This window comes from Haliotis rubra, unplaced genomic scaffold, assembly GCF_003918875.1.
Source record: "Haliotis rubra isolate DU_JTF1 unplaced genomic scaffold, ASM391887v1 Scf23, whole genome shotgun sequence".
NCBI classification, from domain to species: Eukaryota; Metazoa; Mollusca; class Gastropoda; order Lepetellida; family Haliotidae; genus Haliotis; species Haliotis rubra.
The window spans coordinates 2,055,123-2,075,082 of NW_025766336.1; the positions used below are offsets into that span (position 1 = coordinate 2,055,123).

At 43.7% G+C, this 19,960-nt stretch overlaps 2 protein-coding genes across 2 annotated transcripts; one reads left to right on the forward strand and one right to left on the reverse strand.

The window, feature by feature from the left end:
- LOC124277984 lies at positions 1-11,362 on the reverse strand. Its single transcript, XM_046713712.1, has 8 exons — positions 11,238-11,362; positions 10,377-10,452; positions 6,329-6,439; positions 4,750-4,854; positions 2,983-3,060; positions 2,524-2,631; positions 1,685-1,792; positions 1-356 (listed from the first exon to the last, which is right to left on the reverse strand). The coding sequence occupies exons 1-8, from the start codon at positions 11,307-11,309 to the stop codon at positions 187-189; spliced, it is 828 nt and encodes a 275-aa protein (XP_046569668.1). The 5' UTR covers positions 11,310-11,362; the 3' UTR covers positions 1-186.
- A 1,289-nt stretch (positions 11,363-12,651) lies between these two features.
- On the forward strand, positions 12,652-13,914 carry LOC124277909 (extensin-like). The gene has a single exon (XM_046713635.1). It carries the CDS (start codon positions 12,652-12,654, stop codon positions 13,912-13,914), a length of 1,263 nt encoding a protein of 420 aa, XP_046569591.1.
- The last annotated feature ends 6,046 nt before the right edge of the window (positions 13,915-19,960 follow it).

The window sequence follows — 19,960 nt, forward strand, 5'->3', positions numbered from 1 at the left end:
TAAGGATTGAATAAGATGTTTAATTACATGAAATTGGTTTCTTAATATGAAACTAGGAATTGTTAATTTCAGAGTGCAAGAAATTAACTTTTCAATAGATTTAGACGTCTTTAAGTACGAGCAATCAGCACGGACTACTGAAATTCAAAGGGCATTTGAAGGAACGAAACAGTATATGGAATATACCTATTTACTGTGCTTCCTGCCCAAGAGAGAGCGAACAGCTCCAAAGCTACGTTTGTTTGCTGGTTCATTGTCCAGCACTCTCTTCAGCAGCAACTTCAGCAGTTCGTCTTTCATCTCTCGCTTTTTATCTCCTCCCTCTTCCTCCTCCTCCTCTTCCTCCTCTTCTGGATCTGAAAGGTAGAGTAGTAACTACATACCCCTGGCATTGCATTGTGCTGGTATTATACACTAAACGCCAAAATAAACGTTACCCTCTTTCCTTAATGACTGAGGTACCTATCTTCAGCTGGCGTTGTGATGCGTTGACGTCCACTTCTTGGTCCCCAGTCTGTCTCAAGCTCTGAATAAGTCTTATAACCGTGATACGGTGGCATCCGAGGGCGTTGGCAACAGCATTGTATGTCGACCCCATCTGCACCGTCCCAATGGCTCTTTCTCTCTCTTTAGCTCTTAATCGTGGCATATTTCTCGTACTTGTGTATCATATCATGTATTCTAGGCTCCCTTCATACCCCATAGAATCATTCTACATTGTGACATGGATGCAAATACTGCTTGAATATTGCTGCGTTTTGGCGATTGATATTGCTATGTGTACACAGAAAATAGAAAAATGTTACTTTGCAAGCAAAAACTTTAACAAAGATAATTTTAGATGTTCCTAAACATTTTTTCACAATATCAAACACACGTTTTACTTGTTTTCATTTATGCAATTCAGTAGAAAATGTTTTTAAAGACTGAAATCATAGGAATGGTTATTGTACAATTTTACACACTCTACAACAGTTGTTTCTTGTTTTAATAGTTGAAAATGGTGACTTTACATGGTTTATCATTGTCCCAAAGCAGAATTTTATTTCAACCTTTCTTTTGGACATCAAAATCACTGTTATTGGTTTATTTCGGCATGGACACGAATATAGGACAATTTAAATCTTCTGAAAAAGATGCATTTCAGCTAAATATGAATGCATTTGAGAAAATATTTTTCGTGATTTGCATAAAGCTGTTTTATAAAGCTTTCTTGTAAACTAATGCCTTCTAACATATCTTTGATAGTTTTTCAGTACTTCATAAAGGTAGGAGGGTAACGTTTCTTTTGACATCTAGTGTAGTGTGGTATTATACTTTGTGCATGACTCACGAGCTAGGTGCATTATACAGGGGCGGGGCGTGCATATATAGTTATATACTGATCACATAGTATAATCAGTGGCATCTATGATCAACATAAGTACGATATATCAGCAATAATTATATTAATGTGAAAGATCGGTTTTTATGGCATTTTTGTTTTCATGTTATGACAGGGAAATATTTCACTCACTAACTAAGTAAGTTATGTCTAATTTTCTTAAGTGCACGCCGTGAAAAACTGTGGCTTTTCTTAAGCTAGGACTTCCTAATTGGACGTAAGGGCATGATTGCTATTGTTTGAGTCCACCCGTGACTTAGCGAGTGAGGAGTGGCATGGCAGGGGCATGCTTATACTCACAGACTTTCACTAGGGCTCCAAAGAACATCCGCTCGGCTCGGTTGATGGATGTGATCCTGGCTAGGGTGCGGAGAATCGTCTCCAGTAACTCTTCGGGGTTGGGAGTACCTTCAAATATCCAGTGACGCATATAAATTGTACATCCCCATGTCGCCCGCTTACCAGCTTCTTGACTATTCATGCATTAACTGGTTAGTCTTGACCCCAACTCATAACCTCTCCCGACCCCTCACAAGAGAAACCAAGTATTAATCATTTGGGTTAGCGACTTTGGTTTCACAGTATTTCAGTTTTATATTGAGTATGTAAAACAGTCCAGTGATGCAGTTCTTTGACGTTTCACAGATTACAGTGTTTTTAAAGCCACGAACATGGATGCAACTCTCCAAGGCGATGTAATTAGTTAATTATAGTTTTATCATCCACATACACTCCCCACAGTGCTGTTTGGCAGCGAAGAGACTAATCCTTTCCATATTAATAAGAACCTTTCTTAGAAAGCAGCATCGATTATACGATTACAACTACAATATATACATCATAAGCATTCGTTTATGAATAACTATCAGATATCACGTGTTCTCGAAATGGAGAGCGCATCCTGTCTCACCGTAGGCACCGGACGCAAACACATGCACGGGCAAGTTTCCATCAGCAAGCACAAGGAACATGTCAATACAAGTCTAAATAGGGAATTGCATCAACATATCTAATGTCACTAATGCGTCAATTTGGATCGATCCTCACATAAGTACCATAAAAGCTGTCCGGACACACGTTATTGAGAGAGCGACACACGTTTCTCACAAGCTGATACCAATTATATTTTAATTTCTTACCCGATGCAACCTCATCAAACTTGTCAAAGGCTCCCTGGATCTTATCGCCAAGACACTCAAAGTCGACCGCTATCAGGTCCTTTGCCACTTTTTCATCAAAGGGAATATCTGTGAGAAAATTGCATTAAAAGAAAAATCAATCTCCTTTTTGCATTAGCGAATATACATTTGATTTTTGTTTGTTTGTGTGTGTGTGTGTGTGCGCGCGTGCGCGTGTTCGTGTGTGTACATGCGTGGGCCATTAAGATTTTATTCAGTGTAATAATGTACACTTCCCTATAATAGGCAAGCGTCAATTCCTATTTAATATCCTGCTCTTATATTCATATTTCAATAACTGTAGTATCAACACACATTAGCGAATATTTTATTTCTTCAGTGAGCGATTTCTTCAGCCAGACGAAAAGTCGAGATTGTAATACTGAGCAACTAATTTATCCTATAACTCTCACGACTTACTTTCCTTATGGATGTCTTTCAAATATTCCACGAAACTCCCACACATAGGAGGAGGGGCCGGACCATCACCTTCAGGCTCTGAAATAACACAGCATTGAGTTATAGCAGCACAATGTCTACATCACTCGTTAGCATATATACTCCCCATCAAAAGTTTAGACTCACTGAAAACACTCACTATTTGTTATGTATATATGTATGTATATGGTTTCATCGAAGATTGATCTCTCCACTAACCTGGGGAACCAACTGCAAACCATATGCAGATGAATTGCATCGAATTGCTGAAAACCATGTGCAAATATCGTGCATGTGAACAACTGTGTTTTGGTGTAAAGTTTTGTTAGGAATCGGCCAATTTTCATTTCTTTGGTTTTATCATTTCTTGAACTCATTACAATAATCTATTCAACTGTACGAATTTGTTTTACAATACATCAGTTCATGTGTAAACAGTACCTTTAAACAGTACGGAATATTTTGCAAAATTTAGTTTAATACAGTTGCCTGAAGTAATTGGCTACATTTACACTAGTGAGTCTAAACTTTTGATGGGAAGTCCATTTAGAATGCAAACGATTCTTCCGGAAGAAAACATTGGGGTGGCCTAGTGGTCGAAGATCTGGCTTCGATTCCCCACATGACAACAATGTGTGACTCCGTTTCCTGTGTCCTCCGAAGTGATTATGCAGAACATTGCTTCGGGGACACAGGAAATTGGCGACACACGTTGTAGTCAAGTCAGATCTTCGACTTAAACCACTAGGAGACCCCAGTGCTTTCTTCCGGAAGAAGCGTTTGCATTTTAAATGTACTACCCATCAAAAGCCCACGCAGCCCCCCTGCCCACCCCGCCCCGCAGCCCCGTCATCTGACCTTCTGCCCACCCTTCCCCCCTTCATCTGACCTTCTGCCCACTCCCGCCCGCAGCAGACGTCATCTGACCTTCTGGACACTCAGCCCCCTGCCTACCCTGCCCTTCATCTGACCTTCTGCCCACCCTGCCCCTTCATCCTGACTTTCTGCCCACCCCGCCCATCATCTGACCTTCTGCCCACCCACTTCTGTCCACGCTGCCCCTGCCTACCCCGCCTCGTCATCTGACCTGCCCACGCAGCCCCCCTGCATACCCCGCCCTGTCATCTGACCTGACCCACGCAGCCCCTGCCTACCCTTCTGCCCGTCATCTGACCTGCCCACGCAGCCCCTGCCTACCCCCTGCCCTGTCATCTGACCTGCCCACGCAGGCCCCTGCCTACCCGCCCCATCATCTGACCTTCTGTCCACGCAGCCCCCTGCCTACCCCCTCACCTGCCCTGTCATCTGACCGTCTGCCCACGCAGCCCCCTGCCTACCCCGCCCGTCATCTGACCTGCCCACGCAGCCCCTGCCTACCCCGCCCTGTCATCTGACCGTCTGCCCACGCAACCCCTGCCTACCCCGCCCGTCATCTGACCTGCCCACGCAGCCCCTGCATACCCTGCCCTGTCATCTGACCTGACCACGCAGCCCCCTGCCTACCCCGCCCGTCATCTGACCTGCCCACGCAGCCCCTGCCTACCCGCCCTGTCATCTGACCTGCCCACGCAGGCCCCTGCCTACCCCGCCCCATCATCTGACCTTCTGTCCACGCAGCCCCCTGCCTACCCCGCCCTGTCATCTGACCTGCCCACGCTGCCCCCTGCCTACCCCGCCCGTCATCTGACCTTCTGCCCACCCCGCCACGTCATCTGACCTTCGGCCCGCCCAGCCACCTCAGAGTCTCACTTTTATAGAGCGAAGAGAGAGCCTTTAGCAAGAAGTCCTCAGTGGAATCAAAGACGCTTTCTACATTTTCCAAATCCTCCTTTTTCTTGTTCAACGCCGCCTCGTCTGAAACAGTCAATGAAACATTCTAAAAATTAAAGTGAACCTTTTCCACGATATATTTTATACCAGATCAAAACGCTTTTCCATACCAGGAAAATATATACCACAAAAGGCTTTCGTACTTCAAGACAGACCAGATATATTCCTCGAAAACCCGCCATACGTTCACGGGAGCAACTTTCGCTCAATGCATGCATTAATGGTGTGTATTTGTGTGGGGAAACATTTGTCAAATTCGTGTTGTCTGTATGTGCTAATTTCACACCCCTTCTGGTGCCTCATCATGACCAATCTGGACTGACGGAGATGTTTAGTGCGTCCCCGAATCTCTGGAGCTCTTGCAATTCAAGGCGCGAACATAACCCGAATATTATGCTTTTCGTAAGTGGGGACTAAATACACAAATGGAAAATAATATCGCAACACCCCATAATTTTCATAGTATCCATATATTACCAGGAATCACAGCGAAGGATCTTATCCGGACATTTAACTTGCTGTGCGGATCAATTAAATGGCAAATCTGATTTTCGTCACAAGGCCAAGTATAGTCATGTGAAAGGCGCTACAACACCATCAATGAAACTCAGTCAAACGGTACTTGCTCCAAGATTTTCCAGTGTGCAGTACCCTTTAACGAGCCGCACCATTAGTCATGGACAAAAGAAATCGACTTTCGTCCGACCAGTGGACCCTTCCCTATGACGTGGACCAGTGGACCCTTCCCCATGACGTGGACCAGTGGACCCTTCCCCATGACGTGGACCAGTGGACCCTTCCCCATCTTCCCCATGACATCAAATTCCAGCGACGTCGAGCCGGGCACCAAGCTAGTTGTGCTACTCTGTTCTCGGGATTAGAACCGGTGTCTAATAGGTCGTCTAGCACTATACTCGGCACAAAGCTAATTATGATTTGAATATGAATGAAAATATTGAGTTTAAAAATCATAGGTGCTGCAATACCTTTTTCCATGTATATAGAAATGCGCTCGAAGTTTGTTATGACCCCACAATGTGTTATTTACCATTTTGGGGGCATCCTAATAGGTGGCCAAATATTATCACACACTCGCTCTGTCTCTCTCTGTCTATCTCTCTCTCTCTCTCTCACACACACACACACACACACACACACACCCTCGCAGTTCACAATTATTCTTTGAAAAGAGTGTGCAACGCCGCTTGGAACAGTTTTCCCGTTCAATCTCAGCGTCTCAGCTGAATGTGGGCAGGATGTTCGAAGTGATGTATTTAGAAGAAATAATCAGAAAGAATGTCTTCACTTCCTTATTATGGCTTCTCTACTGGTTTTGAATGTTATTGATATCTAAAAACAGTTGAAACTGACACTCGCTGTATGGCCATGATATTGCCGATGCAACCCACCCACCAACCCACTCACCCACTCACTCACTCAGAAAGTTCAGATATTTTTGTCTACGGTCAAATAATCGCTGTGTTTTGATTGTACTTACCAAACTGTTCTGCACCGAGGATCCCTCCGATTTCTTTCAAATCCTTCGCATAGTCGAGGACATGTTTGGCTTGCTTTTTCATGAACTCGATGAATGCATGGGGGCTAAATCCTGGAAGAACGTACAAAGAATGTTAGACAAATCCAAAATATTTCTCCACAGAGTACAGATAATCATAACTTGCATTATCTATTATTCTAGTTACAGAGTTATCAAAAATGTATTTAAAGATGTTACTCCATAACTATGACTCGTCAATCCAGACATGCATTCATCCGGACGTTTCAGCAGGTAGGTTAGCATCCGGATAAACGGGATTTTATCGTCTAATATATCACAAAGATTACACATGATACTATATTTGTATTTTGGGATGATTTCTCTTGCAAGGTTACAGAATTACTGATGTGTAAGCTACTTTGGGCTCAGCTGTATCAGTGTCAGCTGTTAAAGAGGGGCGGTGGGGTAGCCGTGTTGTTAAAGCGTTCACTCGTCACGCCTAAGAACCGGGTTCGATTTCCATAGCCCATGTCTAGTGACCCCCACCGTTAAATTGTTTGAATATTGCTAAAAGCGGCGCAAACCATAATCACTCACTCACTGTAAACGAAAAGTCCCGAGTTGATGCATGTTTTAGACGTTTGTCATGAAGGTAAACATGTAAGGCCCCTTGCACGGTTCTAACAAACCTGCATAAACATTAGTTCAACAAAAAGTCACTGTCCGATGGTAACGGGATTACAAAATGTTTTGTTTTTCAATTAGTAGCATCATGGACATATGTTTAGCTGTTTGGACAACAAACGAATGTACATCGATTCAGTGTGCACATTTAGAAATATACTTCCAGTGTAACACGTTTGACCACTTTCAAAGTGGCATCGTTTATTCAAAGCTTCGGGACCGTGCCAATTTACACTTTTCAGGTAGGTACCAAGAACACGTGATCAAGACAACCAGTTCCCAAACGTCCATTGTTGTGGAGTGAGTGAGTGAGTTTAGTTTGACGCCGCACTCAGCGATATTCCAGCTACAGTACAACCAGAAATTATTGAGAATTTAAAGATTGTAATTTTTTTTTAAATTTTCACTCATTACTCACGTATTAAATGTGAATATTAGCAGAACATAACTCCAGATTCAAAGACAGGTGAACAGTTAGTATTTTGTCAAGTCACCATGGGCAGCAATGCAGGCTTCAATGCAGCGGGGCATACTACTGATCAAAGAAGCTAGAAAGTCGTGGTCCATGCTGTCCCAATATCGGACCACCTCTTCTTTCATTTCAGCAATATTTGTCAGATTTTTCTTATTGACACTTTCCTTCATAAGTCCCCAAACATTTACTATTGGATTTAGGTCAGGGCTATAGCTTGGCCAATCTAATAATGTCATATTTTGGGTCCGAACCCAGGCCTGTGAAAGCTTTAAACGATGTTTTGGGTCGTTGTCCTGCTGGAAAATCCAAACATTTCCATAGAACACGTGAGCAGATTGAAGTAAATGTCCCTCGAGAATATCTGTGTACCGCTCACTGTTCATATTCCCTTCAAATACACAGAGGGGCGTTGCCCCTAACACAGATATGCCACCCCACACGTTAAATTTCGGACTGTACTTTGGGCGCTGATACAAAGGTTTTTCAGTTTGTTTGGTCAGTGTATTAGGAAACAGCCACACAGAACTTTCATCTGAGAAAATCACATTGTCCCAGTTAAAATTTCTATGCTGGAATTCCTGCCAACCCATTGCATGCAGCCCAGTTGTAATTGTCTCCTTACAGACAGCCACAGTTCCTCTATCAATCATATCCAGCCTTACGTTTTCTAAACTCCTTCGTTTGTTTTTAGAAACAAGAATAAACAAGCCGCCTCCTGTCACAGACAGTAAATTTTCTGGGCCTACCTGCGCCTCCCTGGTGCTCAATGCATAGGCGGACCCAGATGGGTGTGTGTGTGTGTGTGTGTGTGTTTGTGCTGAAAATTTGTTTTTAATGACCATTGAAACTCGGGTGAAAATGAAGTGTGCACCCCTCCTTTTCTCTATAGTGTGCACCCCCTTTCTCAAAAAGCTGTTTCCGCCCCTGCAATGCCATATCCATTTGCAATATTTTTCAAAACACGATAAACAGTGGACAAGGGGATGCCTGTTCTACTTGAAATCACTTTAGCTGATCTGATGTCCTTGTTATAATACTCTAAAATCAACTTCCCCTTCTCTAAATCATCCATCCTGAGGATCACTGAAAATGTCGTCTGCTAGCAAGTAAACAAAGGGGGATAACTCTTCACAAATTAATGAAAAAGGATTAACGGAGTTGTCTCTCTTGAATGAAACCAAGCACTTGATAGCTGGTCAAGGTTGTTTATACTAGAAATCCAATTAGACATATTCCTAAAATTCTCAATAATTTCTGGTCATGCTATATATGGCGGCCGATTGTTGTGGAATCCGCGGTGGCCGAGTGGGAAAGGTTGCTGATTACATATGCCTGACTCTGAGAATGTGGGTTCGAATCAGCCTATAAAAGCCCTAGAGTCTGTACTGCGAAAGTGTAATCCCAAATATGTTACATTTGACCTCTTTCCTTATCGCTGTATGTATTCATAATTTCAGTGACCGAAATGTGTGTGGATGATAGTACTAAATGTGGCTGTCTTACAGTGCAAATAACAGTTTATCTTCCACACACGTGTACACAAGTCACATTCTTAAAGATATAACAAGATCATTCTGAAATCCATTTGGAGTGCGTTTTGATTTTAACATCCAGTCAACAAAGACGTGTACATTCCGCCATCGTGGAGATGGCAGAGGATCCGACACAACCATTAATAACGCTGGTTATCGATATAGATCATAGAGATCCATAATCTTTAACCTAATCGATAAATATCGACGAAGTAACCTTGAGCCAAAATAACCAAAACATCTTAAAGAAATCAACATTTTTCACATCATTGAGTAGTGACAGATATAGGCGATTACAAACAAAAAACACCCTCCTGAACATAATTTAGAAGCAGCCCATTGACTTATCCTTGTCTGTTGTCTGAGTTAATCGAAACTCAATTTCATCACTATATCTTATTTACGATATTTTCGAAGACACAATATTCATATCGATAATCATTGATATGGATTCCCATCGACGACATGTCCGATTAGCGATCTGTTTAGCCAGCTCTATTCAGTGATTATAAGCATTATCAATAACAGTCACAACATGGCAACATTCCACGTGTGTATGCATGACACGTGGCCACGAAGGCGTGACGCTGGGACAATGTAGTGTCGTTCCCAGCCTGGGAAATATATCATGTTCCTTTAAAGAAGAATGGGATCAAAGACTGGGTATATAATCAGAGGACACCGACTCAGCTGTTGACGACCTTGCTTTATGTAAACGCATTGCTTGACGTTATCTCTGTAGTGACGTTGTAAAAGTGAAGTTAGGCTACCCCCTGTATTCACGTACAACAGTGAGGCCTGTCTCCAGGGTGGAGGCGCATAGTGTGCCATCTCATTCTTGACATCGATATGATGGTATAGCAACTCCTCATTAGCTGCCTGTTAATACGTGTGTAAACATGCCCGATATTCACCATCAGTCACCACCGTCATATGGCTGAATAATTGCGGCGTAAAACTTGATTCACTCATCACCCACTTTAGAAACTGTCATTACACCAGGTAGGTCTCATAGATTTAACTGTAGTTAATCTAGCGTTCTCAAGCCTTCAGAAAACGGTATATCGAAAAGCGACAAGTGTGTGGTTTAAGTGTTCCTAAGTATGTTTTTGTACCAATTCATCTCAAGACAACGGTATATCGAAAAGCGACAAGTGTGTGGTTTAAGTGTTCCTAAGTATGCTTTTGTACCAATTCATCTCAAGACAAAAGCATAAAATGCGGTTTCCCAAAGGAGGAATTATCATCCAACAGAGGCGCGGGGTAATGTGCAAAGTCGCTTGTTAATTCGGATGAACTTTTCATAATCTCACGGTTCAAAGAAGTTTAAGCAAGTATGCGGCGGACGAATACTCACGGTTTGGAGGGTTGCCACCTTGTGGCGAACCAGTCCCCACTGGTGGAGTCGTTGGAGCCGGTGGTGGAGCCGTCTGCAAAGGATAGAAGACAGTAAACCTCAGACCTCCATAAAACTGCAATGCGATCTAACATTCAGATCATAATGATACTTAGCGATTATTGATTACAGTCGTAGACACGCTCCTAGTTTCAGGACATCAGGTCACATGTTCTTCTGTTTGTTATGCCCAACAACAGGAGATGTGAATCAGAGCGCTGTTTAAAAAGTGAGTATTCTGCGTTAAATAGTGTTTCGGTCATATTCCACCCCAGGAAAGCCCCAAAGGATAAGTACTTGCTGTTGACAAGATCCATAATTAGAACCTGCTTACGCTAAGGGATGCAACTCGATTGACATAGACAGTTACAAAGATGTATTCAAACCTGTATAACAGTGCACTGTGAGAAATAAACCTAGATTGTTTGTAGGTATGCACACACCCAAAAGGTGTTTACTGAACCTGAAACATGTTCAGCCTTTACATGTCAAACTACCAAGTTGTGCATTGACGCTGAACACACGAACACTACATTCACTACATACATCAGTGCTGACGGTCCTGGTATCGTGTCGTAAGGCAGGATTCTTACTGATTAAACACGACCCTTCACGTTAACTACCTTTCCAGCGAATCAAAGACATTACAAGGATACAGCGAAGGTGAGAGGTCGTCTCTGGAATCGTTATTTACCCATGGGCCTGGAAAGTCTAGCATACAGATGGCTGTCTCACAACTAGGTGAATATCAGGTATGGCGATATAGAATAAACCTGCATGTCTTGATGATAAACTAAGGAAGGAGGAGTAGAGATCGCTTACCTGGATGTTCCCACCCTGGACGTACAGGGCTGGGACGACGAGAAGTAGAGCGATGGCAACCAGAGTATTCATGCTGACTGATCCCGACTAGCAGGGAGCCGGGTTTATATACCTTCCAAGACTGTGATGTCATGCCAACGTCTCTGTGTCGTGCCTGACGAGTCACGATAGACTTGTTTTTGTGACGTTGTGATGAATGCCATAGCCCAGTGAGCACACTGAATTGACTTGCGCGAACAATATATTGCTGACGACAAGCTATGGATTGCTTTCCACCTAAATGTATAGATCTTCGTATTAACCTCTCTCTCACCTCTGTCACCATTCACTCCATACTTGGCTCCTCGTCTCCACCCCCAAAACCAAATCTATGCACTCTTCACTACTTGCCCACCCATCTCCCTCATTCTCCCTTTAACATCTCGTTACTCCTTCACAACCTGTCAAATACACTTCTCTAACACCCTCCCGGGCACCTAGCCACCCTGTCCAATACCTCTCTCTCGCAACAACCACCCTTCAGTACCTGTCCAATACCTCTCTCCCACCCTCCAGAGCACCTCGCCAATACCCCTCTCTCTCCCACCCTCCAGAGCACCTCGCCTCCCTTCACTACGTCTCAAATACCACTCACTCACCCTTCAGAACACCTCGCCACACATTTACTACGTGTCCAATACCACGCTCCCCACATCCAGAACACCTCGCCACCCCTTGACTACCTGTCCAATACTACTCTCCCCAACATTCTGAACACCTCGCCACCCCTTCACTACGTGTGTCCAAATACCACTCCTCCCACCTCGAGAACACCTCGACACCCCTTCACTACCTGTCCAATACCACTCTCCCAACATTCTGAACACCTCGCCACCCCTTCACTACTTGTCCAATACCACTCTCCCACCCTCCAGAAGACCTCGCCACCCCTTCACTACCTGTCCAATACCACTCTCCCACCTTCAAGAACACCTCGCCACCCCTTCACTACCTGTCCAATACCACTCTCCCAGCCTCCAGAACACCTCGCCACCCCTTCACTACCTGTCCAATACCACTCTCCAACCCTCAACAACACCTCGCCACCCCTTCACTACCTGTCCAATACCACTCTCCCACCCTCAAGAACACCTCGCCACCCCTTCACTACCTGTCCAATACCACTCTCCCACCCTCCAGAACACCTCGCCACCCCTTCACTACCTGTCCAATACCACTCACCCACCCTTCAGAACACCTCGACACCCCTTCACTACGTGTCCAATACCACTCTCCCACCCTCTAGAACACCTCGCCACCCCTTAACTACCTGTCCAATACCACTCTCCCACCCTCAACAACACCTCGCCACCCCTTCACTACCTGTCCAATACCACTCTCCCACCCTCAGAACACCTCGCCACCCCTTCACTACATGTCCAATACTACTTCCTCCCACCCTCAACAACACCCTCCACCCCTTCACTACCTGTCCAATACCATTCTCCCACCCTCAGAACACTCGCCACCCCTTCACTACTGCCAATACCACTCTCCCACCCTCCTAGAACACCTCGCCACCCCTTCACTACCTGTCCAATACCACTCTCCCACCCTCCAGAACACCTCGCCACCCCTTCACTACCTGTCCAATACCACTCTCCCACCCTCCAGAACACCTCGCCACCCCTTCACTACCTGTCCAATACTATTCTCCCACCCTCCAGAACATCCTCGCCACCCCTTCACTACCTGTCCAAAACCACTCTCCCGCCCTCCAGAACACCTCGCCACCCCTTTACTACCTGTCCAATTCCACTCTCCCACCCTCAACAACACCTCGCCACCCCTTCACTACCTGTCCAATACCTCTCTCCCACCCTCCAGAGCACCTCGCCAATACCCCTCTCTCTCCCACCCTCCAGAGCACCTCGCCAAAACCCCTCTCTCTCCCGCCATCCAGAGCACCTCAAATACCCTCTCTCTCCCACCCTCCAGAGCACCTCGCCACTCCTTCACTACGTCTCAAATACCACTCACTCACCCTTCAGAACACCTCGCCACACATTTACTACCTGTCCAATACCACTCTCCCACCCTCCAGAACACCTCGCCACCCCTTCACTACCTGTCCAATACCACTCTCCCACCCTCCCCAGCACCTCGCCACCCCTTCACTACCTGTCCATACCGCTCTCCCACCCTCAGAACATCTCGCCACCCCTTCACTACCTGTCCAAAACCACTCTCCCGCCCTCCAGAACACCTCGCCACCCCTTTACTTCCTGTCCAATTCCACTCTCCCACCCTCAACAACACCTCGCCACCCCTTCACTACCTGCCCAAAACTACTCTCCCGCCATCCAGAGCACCTCGCCAATACCCCTCTCTCTCCCACCCTCCAGAGCACCTCGCCACTCCTTCACTACGTCTCAAATACCACTCACTCACCCTTCAGAACACCTCGCCACACATTTACTACCTGTCCAATACCACTCTCCAACCTTCCCGAGCACCTCGCCACCCCTTCACTACCTGTCCAATACCACTCTCCCACCCTCCAGAACATCTCGCCACCCCTTCACTACCTGTCCAATACCACTCGCCCACCCTCCAGAACACCTCGCCACCCCTTCACTACCTGTCCAATATCACTCTCCAATCCTCCCCAAGCCATCTCATCACCCCAGAGACTTAAAAGATATAACTTCTAACTGCGTATCACATCTGCACCGAATAAAGTCTACATATTGCACACCAAGTTACCCTACCACTTCCATGTGGCTGTGGAATGCTCGCCCTTGAAGTTGTAAACAAACATGCAACAGGACATCAGTACAGTGAATATTGGAACACGATAACATAGGTGCCGGAAACAAGCTTGGTCAGCAATGATAAAACATGTCAATAAACGCGGTCAGTAGTCATGGTTCTATTACATCTATTAACAACAAGATGCAAACTCTGATAACTTGTCTCTCCGAGTATAAAATATAGACCTGTACACATACACCTGGTGTAAACAGCCATAAACATAAACATACCCTGCTGCAAATAGTCCTGAAGATTTAATAAACAGCACTCGAAAATGTCTGGACATTGAATATTGACTTCGAGACAAGCGTTTTACTGATAACACCATGAAGCAGCGTCGTGTTAATCTAGCTATTGCAAACATAGAGTTGTCGAATGTTCAGTCTGTATTGTGTTTATTCACAGCAGTGTGACAAGTCTAAGATATCTGAGAAGGTGGAAGGGGACAGTGACTGGTGATGTATAAGGGCGTGTTCAATTGTTGTTGTCATGAAAAGGTGTGATTAACATCCAGGTGGGTGCCCACAGCTCAGTATTCCCACTGACTCACGCTAAATTTCTCAATCTCATGAACACGATAACAACTGTGAATTTGGCTTGTTTGCGTTCGGGAATTGCTATACAGGCTGTTCTTTCTATACTTACCACACACCTCTCGGTCGTATGTACTCCTCTACAGGTCACGTGGTCATCATTCGATACAACCGTCTACAACACTAAGACAGCCTTGAGCTACTTGAGCTAAAGGTACAGTCAGGGCAGTTAGTTATTGTGAGCGAGCCTAGAAATAAGACATGCGAGAGCTGTGAGCTCCTTAGGTTTATTCAAGCAAGACATAACATACAAATATACATAGTTGGTAGATAATGAACCATATATAAGCATGGTAGAGGATATACCTAAGTTGTAGTTTCAGTAATAGAAGGTTTTATTATGGATTATTTAATTAGGTGACCACAGTAAATGTGTTTTGACGACAATTTTGCTATTGGCTTCGTGTACTTTCGATATATACGGAGCTAATGTAGCAGAGACCATAAGGTCTTAAAAATACAAATTGGAAGGTACATCTTAGTGAACTACTAAAGAAAACAATAACTTAGTTAAATTACTGATAATGTACTATTTTCTATCGATACAGAACTAGATGAAAATGGAATAGACGCTTAAATTGCATGGTAAAGCATGCTGTATGTACGTTTGGTGAACTATGACAGAAGACCGTGACCTATATACATGACTGTGGTAATGAACTTCGCTTGTAAGCTGTTCTGTACCGTATGTAACAATATGAGGAAAGGCAGTTTTACAATAATAAAATAATTATTTTTGACGAAGTACATGTAAGTGCTGAATGCGTACCCTATCCCATTAACCCGTATAGTAGGCAAGTCTTGTCATTTGATATTTGGTAGGTGGGCTATCGGAAAAATGAAATGACTGACCTACAGATTCAGTATCGCTCGAAGAAGTGTGAACTCGCGGAACTGATATTGTGACTAAGCTATTGGACGCTGCTCTACTGTAGGAAAATCTAGACTATCACCGAAAGAATGCTATAAGAGGCTATACTTCACCAAATCAGATTCCGTAGTATATAACAAGCACTTTTCATAGGAACCTTCAACGTAGACGGAATTATCTGACAGATGTGATCGTATGATTTTGTGTATGTTTTTTGTGTTGTTTCAATGCATCCAGTAATTAAACCTGACCATATCTGTTCAGTGTTAGGTGCTGTCTTTTTTAACAGGATGACTTATGCTGAATGTGAGCAGTGATATCAAGCAGGTGACATTTGGTGCGGAACTGGGGTTGCTGTGTTCAGCTTCCTGTAGTCGGAAAAGGAATTGGTTAACCAATCCAAAACTTGTTTTTAATTGCAGCTTTAAGGTGACATTGTGCATATATGTACATGCAATCGCTGTTAAGGGTCTGGTTATTTTAAGAAATACAACGTAACTATGGAAGCCTATGGGAAAACAGTTTGGTTTTGTGATTAAGTGAGTGAGTTTGGTTTTACGCCGCTTTTAGCAATATTCCAGCAATAGGACACCAGAAATGGGCTTCACACTTTGAACCCATGTGGGTAATCGAACCCGGGTCTTTTGCGTAAAGTGCAAACGCTTTAACCACTTATAGTTTTGTGCAACATGTGGTAAAACGTTGCTTGGGAGGGAATACTTTTTTAATTGTCTTATTTGAAGTCATTTCCCAAATGAATGTACTGTTTATGTGAAATGAAAACAAGTTTAAGTAGGTTCAGTCTCTTTTAATAACTGACAAGAAACTTGAAACCCAGATCAAGTAAACAGTTAAAACATAAACTCAATGAAGCTGCAAGTCTGCACCCAAACAATCCAAAAATACAAAACAAACAGTTTTAATAGCTAATAGTTAATTAAAACAAACAACCATCAATTACTAAACTATCAATAGTCACACATACTATCGACGCATCGATAGTTTTTCTTTTCTACCATCGATTAATTGCTATTGGAGACTCATTGCAACAATTGCAATCCATCGATAGTTCGATGCATCGTTACAGCCCTACTATACAGGTAAGTTAAATGGGCGTGAATGCTGCGCCTCTTGACACGGGATGCTCCCAAGCAACAGACACTACGCACAGCGACGTGATACACTATATGCATAGCGACGTGCATATATACGGATTTCGTTTGTTAAGATTCCGGTAAAATATAAATATTATGAAGAAATATATGCACTCAGTCAGTAATTAATTACCGCGGAATCTAAGAAGGGACGTTGTTGCGTTATCGCATTGTCGTGCTGAAATCCTTACAAAAAGCAGCAAAAAATGTCAACATTGACAGACCAAAATGCGACAATGAAACAACGCGACATTTTGCCCATAGGTGCATTCTCGCTATGTCGCACTTTAAATAATAACTTTATTTCATTTTGTATATTGTATTTCAATTTTACAAAAGCATGACAATGCGATACATATATATGAAATAATTTGCAATGCAACGATTAAGACTTGTAATTATGTCTGGAAGCCCCTATCGTCGTTGCGATACGGATGATAGAATCGGTGGGGCCAATCAAAGATCACAAGAGTTTTGAAAAGCATATATTAACTACTAGTATTTCTGCGAATACGTAGATCGAAAAGGGTCACATAGCGACGTTATCAATGTCTCGCATCTGCCGCTTTTTGACACATTTTTGATGGGGTGACAATGTGACAACGCGACATATTTTGACCTTGAAAACATTCGCGTTGTCGCATTGTTGTGCTTTCGTTGAGTAAAACTATATTCAAAGTGCGACTTTTTGCTCGTGTTTGTTTTGACGACAGCACAATGTCTCTTCCAGGATTCCATGCCTTACCTAGAAGCTCAACACAATCCAGTGTTGCCTATAATGAGGGAGCGGACGCATGGGGAAGCCCAATCCCCCTACACCCCAACAAGTCTCACGGCCTGTTTCACTGCGCGGTTTTGTGTATATATTGTCTGGAGTCACTCAAGGGGATCGCTAATTGTAACGTGCAATAACAACTTAGTCCTTGTGATCTGCAGTGGTTAGTGTTTATGTTATGGTAACCGTGACCAAGGAGGGTGACAGTAGTGACCATTGCCCCTCTCATGACCTTCAGACCCCTAAATTATCCCACTGATTATCCTCATTACAGAGTTCGGGAAGTGTGACGTTGTGCAAGTTCCAACCCACCATTCTTCGAACGGCGCAGCCACAGAACAATAGCACGTTGATCGCCTACACGGTCCTTCAGGTGTATTTCCCAGCGAGTTGTGAGGTCTAAATTCCTGAATACGCCCCTGTGCCGTATATATTCTCCCCTATACCGCATACGTACCCCTCTGTGCCGTATGCGTACTCTTCTGTGTCGTATACGTACTCTTCTGTGTCGTATACGTACTCTTCTGTGCCGCATACGTACTCTTCTGTGCCATATACGTACTCCTCTGTGTAATATACGTACTTCTTTGTGCGTACTCCTCTGTGCAGTATACGTACACTTCGGTGCTTTATACGTAAGTCTCTGTATAGTATACGTACTCCCCTGGACCGTATACGTACTCTTCTGTGCCGTATATGTAAGCCTCTGTATAGTATACGTACTCCTTTGTGCCGTATATGTTAGCCTCTGTATAGTACACGCAGTCCTTCGTGCCGTATATGTAAGCCTTAGTATAGTACACGCACTCCTTTGTGCCGTATACTAACATTAATTCACCGATGACACACATACTAGTATTATATATACCATAGTTACACATTATATGTATAACATGTATAATGCGTTGGCATAAAGCTGCGGAGTTTAAACCATCAGTCATTCAAAATAATGATACAAATGACAAACACAAAATACATATTATCATTTATTTCTGGATAGGTTCATCCCATGTTTTACAATTCTAAAATATTGCTTGACTCAATGACTTAATCACTCTGGTGAAATGTGGGTGAGCTGGTACAAAAGTGCACCTTAGACAGTGTACAAGATGTATCTGGCTAGTCGCACTGACCGGAGGACAGACCTTCTCCTCCTGGAGTACCCTTGAGATCCCGCATCACCGACTTGAGAGTCTCTCTCCAGAATGTACCTCCTCAAGAGCCTCGTCACCTCCTTTGCTAGCCTACCATCCTCCTCTTCTTCTTCTTCTTCTTCCTCATTCCCTCTTTCATCAATTTCATCTTCCTGAAGTGGTTCCTCATCGTCAGGGCCCTGTTCTGTTGCAGCTTGCGTTGTATCTTGACCTTGACCTTCGGTAAGAGCTACAGATCCCTGACCGAGCTGCTGAGTTGTTTCCGATTCCTGTTCTGGAAAAGGCAACATCGATACTGTGACGTGAACATGTGCATTTGCCTGCCAGACACATCGATGATAGTGATTGTAACTGAAGTACTGAAATAATTTTTATTATAACAGAAGCAATGGCGTCATTTAAAGTCTACAATCGTAAACAGTAGCTTTCCGGTGATGAAGACATGTTTCCGTGTCAAATATTTACCATACAGTGGTTTGGTTTCAAAATAACTTACTCATGATGGTAAGAGCTGTCTGCAGGCCTCTCCCAAAGTCATTGAGGTCGATTAGTTTGGACAGAACATCCTTAATGTCCTTCAGCAGACGAGGCGTCGGCATATCATCTGAAACATGATCACGTGGTGTGGCAGGATCCGGCAATGTTGTCTTTCGGTTACCAACATGTAGCTATCATTTGTAGCTCCCATAAGGGTATGGTTTGTTTGTTGTTTAAGCAGTATTCCTGTTGTATGATGGCGGTCTGTTAGTATACGAGTCTGGACCAGACAATCCGGTGATCAACAGCATGAGCATCAATCTACACAATTGGGATACGATGACATGTGTCAACCAAGCACGAGTTCTAACCTGGATCTTCACGGGTGTTAGTGGTCTACAAGCATTCTAACCAGGATTGTCACTGAGGTATGGACTTCAGGTACAGATGCATGCATAACAGGTACCGAAATACAAGCCAAATGTTCGATATAAGAATTATTACATAATGCTCTCATTTCAAAACTGTTTATGTAAGATATAGGCAAGGTTCCAGGTCTTTAGTTAAAATATGTGCTCTTTCGCTGCTCCCCTTGAAACGCGTTAAAAGTCCAAAGACACTTTTTAAACAGAACTAACTAAAACTGGCACCTGACAAACATAAATGACTATGTAACGATATACCATTCCTGTGTCAAATGTATCTGGTCGAGAACATGTGAAGGTTTGAAAACCTACCTTCCTCGCTGTGATCCTCAAATTCTCTGAATACGTCCTTCACCTTGGAAGCAAAGCACTGGAGATCATTGGTTAGGAACGTCGAAGCGAGATTATTATCAATGGCACCGTTACCTTAAAAGGATTAAGTTTGATATTTTATACATGAATGCTTAATATGTACATGAAT